General features: G+C 42.7%; 1 protein-coding gene across 1 annotated transcript; it reads right to left on the bottom strand.

The window, feature by feature from the left end:
* Positions 1–256: 256 nt before the first annotated feature.
* On the bottom strand, positions 257–9064 carry uchl1 (ubiquitin carboxyl-terminal esterase L1 (ubiquitin thiolesterase); the record flags this gene model as incomplete). Its single annotated transcript, XM_079998697.1, has 9 exons — positions 257–1379; positions 1924–1982; positions 2090–2159; positions 2291–2338; positions 6244–6329; positions 6425–6566; positions 8302–8430; positions 8909–8920; positions 9032–9064. 9 exons carry the CDS (start codon positions 9062–9064, stop codon positions 1296–1298), a joined length of 663 nt encoding a protein of 220 aa, XP_079854823.1. The 3' UTR covers positions 257–1295.
* Positions 9065–9457: the final 393 nt, after the last annotated feature.

Genomic DNA, 9457 nt, shown 5'->3' with positions numbered 1-9457 from the left:
AAGCTATGATTTGTCATTTCATCCCTGGAAGGGGGATTCCTCCTTCTGAAGCTTTCTTCCTTTTCAACCCCCGCCAATGGGGTTTTTTGGGACTGTCTCCTTGCCCCATGGCGGTTTAAGATGAGGGGTTGCTGTTCATTTCTGAAATATGAATCTCTTTGAGACTGTATTGTTGAGGGCTGTATAAATGAACTTGAATAACATGCATGTGCAATATCTGACATTGCGAAAAACAGAAAAATACAGACCCTACATGTATGGTTAGGAGTTGCTTTATTCAAGAATTTGGGAAGCTGTGGAAAGGTAAACTGTTTTAACATAGATGTTAGCCAAATGCAATCATCTCACAATGCACACAGCCTACACACACTAGAACAAGGCAGCATTTTTTTTTTTGGGAGGTGGGCAATTTTCTCATTTGGTAGTTTAATCATTTTGAATGTCAACTAAGTAACATTTTGCAATAACGCAAACATCAATGGCACGCTGGCATTAGTACTTTTAAGAACGCAAATCTTCCTCAAAATAAAGTGCAACCTGTCAAATATAGTAATTTGTAATGAAATTCCAAAAAGTAATTAACAAGCGACTACATTACAACCACCATCGGGCTTCTAGAACGACCCAATGTTTTTATTGAACTTGTCAACCACAACCGTTTTTCTCAGACAAGGCAGTATAACATGCAACATCCCAACCTGCTATAGTGGTGTATATTTTACGATAGATTAATGGTGACTTCCTCACTGACACATTTGGTTTATTCTCAAGGACATCCTATTTTTAAACCCTTGTCCTCAGAGCCACTACCAGCATTTTAAAGTCAGAGTCAAATTTCCCCTGAAACAGAACCCTTGTTCGGATCAAATATTTACCCTGATTTCTCCCAATTCACCGTATGTGTTTATACTGTTGCCACTAAAGGCACTTATTCACCAGTCTGTCATGACTGAGAGAAAATAAACCAGATGCACCAACCATAAACAGTTAATAGAAAATGACAAAATGCTCAGAGAACAAAGTAAGAAAACAGACATCACTACTATGCAACACTGCAGATAAGGCTTGGAAGAACTTGCACCAACAGACAGCGTACCGGTGAGTGCTTACAGGACAATGAACAAATGCTTCATGGTGTGATGTGTTTGTGTGCCTTGTGAAACAATCTGTGCTATAGTGCATTTCCTCTGCAGTAAATGTGTACACAGGCGGTTCTAGTGAGAGTGAGTTATGATTTGTCAAGAGTGCTCCATGTCATTTTGGTTTGGATCAGATGCCGCATCCCACTGAGCCGCTTAACTGTGACAGAGTGCCACCGCAGAAAAACGCACTTCTCCCTTCTCCCTTTCCATGAAACCACGACACACGCTCGCAGCATCCTGGAGAATCAGAAAGAAAATCATTTGAGTGCAAGTAAATTCTGAAATGAAACCAGAAAAACAGTAAACTAAATGTCACCATTCCCCATTCCCCTGAACAGAGCCCTCTAGTGGTAGCTGCTGCTCTGTGCTCTTCATTATAGACTTGCAAATTCTGAAAGGTGTGTCCTAAATCCATCCAAGACTTGTATAAACTCATGGTCATCATAACTCTTATACCTATTTAATGACTGTTCGCAAATATGGCCAGCGGGTAAAATACCGAGAAACAGGATCAACATTTCAAGTATCAAACTTCACATTATTAAAATGTCAGAGAAGCGGCCAAAAATGAGTATTTAGAATTACAGTACTAATGCATAGTTTAAGATTGTCAGAATATTTGTAAATCCACGGCGACTTGACTTACTGAACTGAAATCGAGACTACACTTGACAATATGGTTTCTCTAGAATAAAGCAAAAGCAGGATAGAGTTCCACAGGGATGCAGTTCATAGTCAGAATCAGGTCAATAGTTACATAAAAAATGTCCTCTATGCTCACCTCTACGAATGAGGCATCATTGGTTGGTCCATGTTTGACTGGTCCATCCATTCGCCCATCTTGGGGGAAAAAAAAAAAATAATTAAAGAGACAAATTAAAAAAATAACTGTCTGAGACCTTAAACAACTTAATACATAAGGAAGAATGATAATAACGTAAACTCACCAAGTTCGTAAAGTTGTCCATTCACATTGACAAAGGCAATAAAATGGAAGTTGATTTTATCGGCTTCGGGCTGTGAAATGAATGTGTGGTCCATTATTACATGAATGAAAAACAAACTATTAAGTGCAAAGCAGCACTATAGGAGATTACATCAACAAAGTGTCGGTTGGATAGAGAATATTTTGTGGTTAAGGACCTTACCCTACACTGGCCCTGTGCTGCCACGTCATCGTGAGCCTCTCGGATTGCCTGGCGATGGAAACATTTCATAGAAAAAATAAATAAATAACAACTTACTCCAATATTACAGTTTGTGCCGATTGCTTTCACACAAAGTGAATACTTGGGCAAAAGCATCAAAACCGTCACTTGCAATTCTGCAACACACTTCTTGCAAAACACTACACACCGTTTCTTACACTGGACATTTAAAAAATGAAATCTCTTGCAATCACACTGTTTTCAAAGTGTGATGAACCACTTCTATAAAAACACTTCTATTCAAAAAAATGCAAAACACCTGAAATTCGCCATACCCACACAAAAACACAATTTATCACCAATCAGTCTGAGCCTTAGCACTATAAATAGGCCTCAGCCTATATGTAGTGCTACATTTCACGTAGGACGTTTCATACTTCCTGCTGTTCGAGTTTGATCCATATCGATGCATCAACGAGCAGAAATTAGTATAAGACGGTGCAAATTTAGCGGCAGTTGAAGAACGTTGGAGCAACTTCATTAGTTTGAGGAGTGGGCCGCTTTGTGACATCATCGTCCCTCCGCCCTGACCTCGCTGTGGACACGGCAGACTGAGCGACCCTCACTCGTGGCAGGTGTTATGCTGAATTCGGCATGTGCCACGGGAATTGTATGCACTCCGCGGGGTTGAGCACAGCTAAAGCGGAAGATTTATACGGCAACATACTGTTTAAAAATTACATAATGTTCTTTGTGGAAGTTCAATGATGAGAAGTGATATGACATGATTAAAAAAAAGATACAATTGGTCTGAAATTTGTCTGTCAATATTTGTGTTTAACAGTGGCAATTTTAGGAGATTGCCTGGGGTGGCCTCGGTCACCCCTAAAATCTCATAGGCCACCCCAGATCTGTTAGGTGAAGTTTATCAACACAAGAGGAGCAGGACTAACGCTGGTCAATCAATGATGCAGGCCTGCCAACCTGGGCAAAATATTTTGAGTACCACAACAGTGTGACAGGGAGTTTCGAGTGAGGAGTCGTTCGAGTTACTGCAGCTTAATGACTCCAGTTAGTCACACCGTGGGCGTCTTGTAAGGAGGATAATCACATCGTATGCGAGCTACTACGGCTAACTATATACAGTATACTATATCATGGGGATATACCCCTTGAAATGAATCATCTCGTAAAGTTACCCAACATGTTTACCAACTAGAGATGGACCGATTGCCATTTTCTTGGCCGATTCCCATTTGATTTTTATTTTTTTTAGTCTGACCTGCAGATTCTGATATCCCGCAGATTCCAATTTTCAGTTACCACAATAGTGACATTTCTGATTTTGAGACTGCTTATTATTGTTCATTATTCACTATGGAACAATAATAGAACATGAAACTGTCTGACTTCCAATAAAATAGAATATGGTACTGTCACCAAGTTTCAGTATAATTTAAAATGTAACTCTCACTGAGAGTTAGTAGGACTCAACATACAGTATAACATACACAGAAATGTCCAGCTCAAACATCAAATGAATGTCTTTCACTTTAAGTGCAAATATTAATTTATATGGTACTTTGCAAATAAATTGCAATCACTTCAAAAAAATTAACAAATAAAATGAATGACTGACTCTTCTCACTCTCGTTCACTGAAGTCCTCCTCCGCTCACCGTGCGTTAAACCAACTGAATCAAATCGAACGACTTGTTTTACTGAGTGACTCGTCAAAACCAAGAGAGCTAAAAGAGTCAAACTTCATCACGATCGGAGCTCCGCTGCGACAGTGATAGAAACGTACTGCGCAATGTTGGAATATAGTCTATAAATCGATAAATAATATATTTAATCTTTGTTTACCTCCAAACCCCCAAACAAAAACCTCCAAACAGCCGACATTTTCTTTCTTTCGCTCTTTTTTGAGCGTCAACTACAAAACTACGTAACATCACGTTGGTATCGGGTTGGAGTATCGGAGCATTTTTACCAGTTCAGTACTTGAGCACAGTGTCTGGCGTGTCGATTTGACCGGCACAGAAACGAAAATATATCTGACATTGATGGGCCTTGAAAACCAACCAATTCTAGTCACCGGCCGATTGATCGGTGCATCTCACGATTTATATGTTAACATAGCGGTGACCCACCCACCCCTCCCCCGCTCCCTTTTGTGTAGTTTCAGCTGGCATTTTGTACTTTGTACTAAGAATTGCGTAGTTGGTACACAAAATGCGTGCAGGTCGGCAGGTCAGATGATGCTGTTTCAGTTTGCCACTTCCAACTACTATAGTAATGGTAGCACTGAGGCCATGAAGGCTGATCTCTGGTCAGCCGATGCCGCCGGGGGGGGATTTTCCACAAACTCTCTCCGCTCATTTCTCAGCCGCTGTCCATTCCATCCATATCTCAAAAGTCAACTTGACTAGTCTAACATTTGAGATTGAAGACTTGGTGTCGATAGGAAACGACGTTTATAGGCGATATGTTGATAGGAAACGACCCTGTGTATTGCTGCCTGCACCTTGATTTACTTTTGTTTCTGAGTTTACAGTAACATTGATTTCTGTACTGTAATTCTACTTTTCTTCGTGTTTGTTGTAAAAAGCTGCAATGGCAAAAGAAAAACAACCCAAAAAACAATAAGCGGTATATATTTCTTTCTTAAGGCTTTCTATTTTATTCATTTAATTTTAGTAGATGTACTGTACTAGAACAATCTGTCACAGAAGCCTGTATGAGAAAATTAACAAGGTATACGAAGTTTTCGTATAAATACAGTGTTTTGTGCTGCTTTGAAAGTAATTCAAATGGTGCATGTGTGTATAATTTTGTTGCAAAAAAGCCATTTTGAAAAAGGTTTGTTAGGTTTTGATTGCAGAGTTCCATTTTGACATAGCGAGACGTTTATTTCAAAGTGTCTTATTTGGCTTGTGTGTAGAGTTTTGACACAATGAGCCAAATTCCATAACAAGTGTGTAAACAATCGCAAAAAACTGAATTAACTGAGAATGAATTCCAATCAAACAACTGCAAATTAAGTTCTTATTAAAAGACAAGAAAGGCGATGAAATCGAAGCAGCACTGTCGGTCAGCTGAGGAACAATATTGTCTAACAGTGAGTCACTGATTTACAGGTGTCTAGCGACACCTAGTGGGGATGTACTGTAATGTTATACTATAATGAAGTTTAGTACAGCAATATAAATTCACACAGTGCCACTGACTTCTACCAGTAGCTTCTGTGGTGATGTAGCTAAGAACAGAGATTTCCTTTTTCATTATATGTTTTAAGTTGGGCCAGTGGCTCAGGAGGAAGAGCAAGTTGTCCAGTAATCCAAAGGCTCCTCCTGCTGGCGAGCTGAAGTGTCCTTGAGCAAGACACTTAAACCCCCTAATTGCGCCTGATGGCTGCATCCATCTGTGTATGCATAATTGTAAGTTGCTCAGGACAAAAGCATCTGCTAAATGATGATGTAATAGCTGAAATCTGGTGTATTGCTGGGGTTGTAAACAAACTAGCCAGCTTCCTAGAAGCTACTTCATTGAAGTGCTGCTCATTAGTGATAATTGATAGCTGAGATTGTACAACTAAGTCCTCTTTGGACATATTTGTGTGGGACATTCAAACTGTTTCATATTTTTGTCAGAAATGTGTTTTTGAGAAAGAAAGGCTTCCGCTAGTGACCAGTGTGACCACAGACCCTACTGGTCCCAATACCACTTCAGTGGTATTGGGATTAGATAAATGTTTTGGATCTCCGGTCGAAATCAAATCAACTTTTTACCTAATATTTCATATCTTAAACAATAATTTGTGGTGCTGCACAATACAACACATCCAGCATCCAGCACACATCCGTAACAACATAATTTAAATATGAGCGTTTGTATCATCAGAGCATATCCTTTAAATGTGTGCGCAGATAAACGTTAAATGCAGTGCGTCACCTGGTTCTTTTCAAGATGTTTGGCTCGCTCATCAGATGCCATGCCAGCAGTCTCATCTAGAAACTTCTTTAGGGCAGAGTCGCCGTCTGTAACAAAAACCGAGAATAGCATAATAAGCATTTGGGACAATTTATGCTCAATCAAGCAGACATAAGGTAGATATGTTTTTATCTGTACTCACCAAACTTCATTTTGCCTTTATTGTTGCCGACTGCGTGGATCAGGGCAATGGTGCCACAGGAATTGACCACTGTCTGTTTCAGGAAATAAAGCCCTGAATCTTCTGCCATCTTGTCTGCCTGCCCCTGCCTGAAAGACTCATGCTGACACACACACACACACACACACACACACACACACACACACACACACACACACGCACACACACGCGCACGCGCACGCGCACGCGCACGCGCACGCGCACGCACGCACACGCACTTTTATACGCAACGGCTCTCTGTGCGCCCAAATAAAAATACTAAAACAGTGTGCGGATGGGGCTCAGAGGAACGGGGCACGACTCGTAAATGATTATTTTCTGCGCTTAACGCATGGAGAGGGGGGTGATCAGGGAGAGAGTCACAGAGAAGAAGAAGGATCTTTATTTGTCACATGACACACACACGCGCGCCTTTTGGGTGGTGTTCAAGTGAAATGATGCCTCTGCATTTCACCCATCCTGGCTTGTCCTTCCTCCAGGGGTGCAGACAGGACCAGTGGGCAGCATACATTGACGCGCCCGGGGACCTGGTACCAAATGTCCATCGCTGGTCAGACGATGGTGATGTGTGCATGTTTTTGGTGGGGGTCCTTAGGTGGAGGAAACCCCATGTGAGTACGGGGAGAACATGCAAACTCCACACAGAAAGGCTCCTATTTGGGAGATAACCTGCCGGAGCACGGTACCAACAGCGCCCCAGGCGGGAATCGAACCCTTCTCTCTGTGAGGCAGCAGTGCAATGCACTGTGCCACCGTGCAGACTTAAAGGTGAAAAAAAAGTGTCCCCATTACGCAGGGTTTCCTTCCATTAGCACTTGTTTCGTTCCATAAGCAGAAGTAAAATAAAATAACCCACATCTAACAAAAACAGCGTTGTGGCACACTGATCACAGGCATAGCCCATCACTAGCGCGCCCATCATCAGTGCCATCAGAGGGATACAAGTGGGATAATGCGCACTGATCAATACCTCTCTGCCCCTCCTTGGGTGGCGTGGTAGGTAGCCACATATAACAACTGCCCTCCCACCCCCACCCCAATAGTCAAATACTCAGTGAACCGCCAAATCCGATTCAACTGACAAATCCTGAGCTGGGTACAGCCCTAATTTTTATGCTATAGTAGTATGTGAATTAATTTGCTTTTTAAAACATATATTTTTAAATGCCCAGTCCCATTACACTTGAATTTTCAGTCAGTTATGAAACTGGTGCAATACATAATATTTTGATTTAGGCAGATCTTCAAATTCAATTTATAGGACATATGATTATTTATATGACAGCCATAGTTTTGCCATCCATCTACCAGCTAACCTCCATGGCAACGCCGTCAATTTCACCCCTGAAATGTGTACTTGTATAGATGAAGACAAAAATGCCTGTGTGCGCATTCTGCTGATGCTCTCCATTTCAGTGATGCCACTTCCTTTGTAATGCTGCGCCCTTGGCTTACCCCACCCAGCGCACACACACACAGTCCATTCACTGCAAACCAGGGATGCACATTACTGTAGCTCAATAGCTGCCACACAATATATTGAATTTGAAGGTATACTAACAGCACATAAACAATGCTGTACAACTAGCAGGCCCCTTAACTTTAGATATAAGCAATGAGAGCAAAGTTGACTGATCTAACTGCTTGTAATTGGGGATAGTGAGTCACTAATGTTAGATTGGGGACATCCTTTTATTCCCCCAGATAAATAGTAGAAAATCAAGACATCGGACATTTTGGCAAGGCTCCATTGGATTCTTGTAATTGGGAATCGACCCTAAATCCTGTATTTGTCGCCTTGTACACCATGACACCCTCGCAGTCCCAGCCCATGTCACCTGTTGTGTCAGAGGGAAGAGCAGCATCAGGGCACAGCAGGGGCTGGGCACCGAGGACAAGGCCTCCCCCTCGAACCCCAGCACGTCCACGTAGCCCCAGCTGCCTCCCACGCCCAGCTGGCTCAGCATCTGAAACACAGACGCACCCGGTCACACGCACGCCGGGGGGGGGGGTCGAGCATCTCAATGGTTGACGCAAGAGCCGGGCCTCGCCCGGCCACCACGTGGTGGCCCGACCACACCCCGCCGTCGAGACGAGGCCTGGGAGGGAGGGAACGCCGAGCTTAAATCGTCTCGGTGTTGTCATTTTCTTACTTCTGTTCCAGGAGCGCTACCGTACAGAGCCCCCTCTTTATCTGGGCTTAGGACATCGGATATGGTTGACGTTTGCAACGCACTTGTCATTTGCGCCATTTTCAACTTCGCACATATACACATTTTACTACGCATAATTATTATTTTTTTATTTAATTTAAAAAAAATATATATATATTTCTCGCACCGTCATTGTACGACTGCGTGTGGCAAACGGAGAATATTGAATCTTGAACTCACCTGAGGCTGACTGAACGAAACAAACAAACCATGACTCAGCGTCTCTACCCACCTTGTTGAGCATCTGAAACACAACACACACACACACACCGGGTCAGCTTGTTCCAACGTTCCCGTTTGTTTGTTTGTTTGTTGTTGTTGTTGTTGTTGTTGTTGTGAACGTCGCCAACCGCACCTCGGGGTTGATCTCCATCGGGCTCCACTCCATCTTCGCAGTGCTATCGCTAACGGTTCGCTGGTGGAGTCGGTCTCGGGCTGAAGACGCAGGACAGCTTCAGGCACGGCGCGCGTGCACGAGGACCACATCAAACGGGCACGTTCCATTCCATCCATCCGGGAGGGGTGGGGGTGGGGGGGGGGGGGTCCAATCAAAACCGTACTGATAAACCGACTGAATTGATAAAAAAATATATATAATAATAAAAATAATTGTGCGACATCGTAACTATACGATGTTACTGCGCACGGAACAGACGACATCGCACGTTGATCCGTACAATGAAATCCCAGCACAAGTGAAATGATCCTAATAGGAAGCACAACCGACGAGTCTTCACCGAATGGAAGTTGCCAATCGTTACCAGGCGTGCCGAATAACCGA

The sequence above is a fragment of the Zeus faber genome, assembly GCF_960531495.2.
Source record: "Zeus faber genome assembly, chromosome: 4".
Classification (NCBI taxonomy): domain Eukaryota; kingdom Metazoa; phylum Chordata; class Actinopteri; order Zeiformes; family Zeidae; genus Zeus; species Zeus faber.
This window is presented reverse-complemented; position numbering and strand designations above follow the sequence as displayed.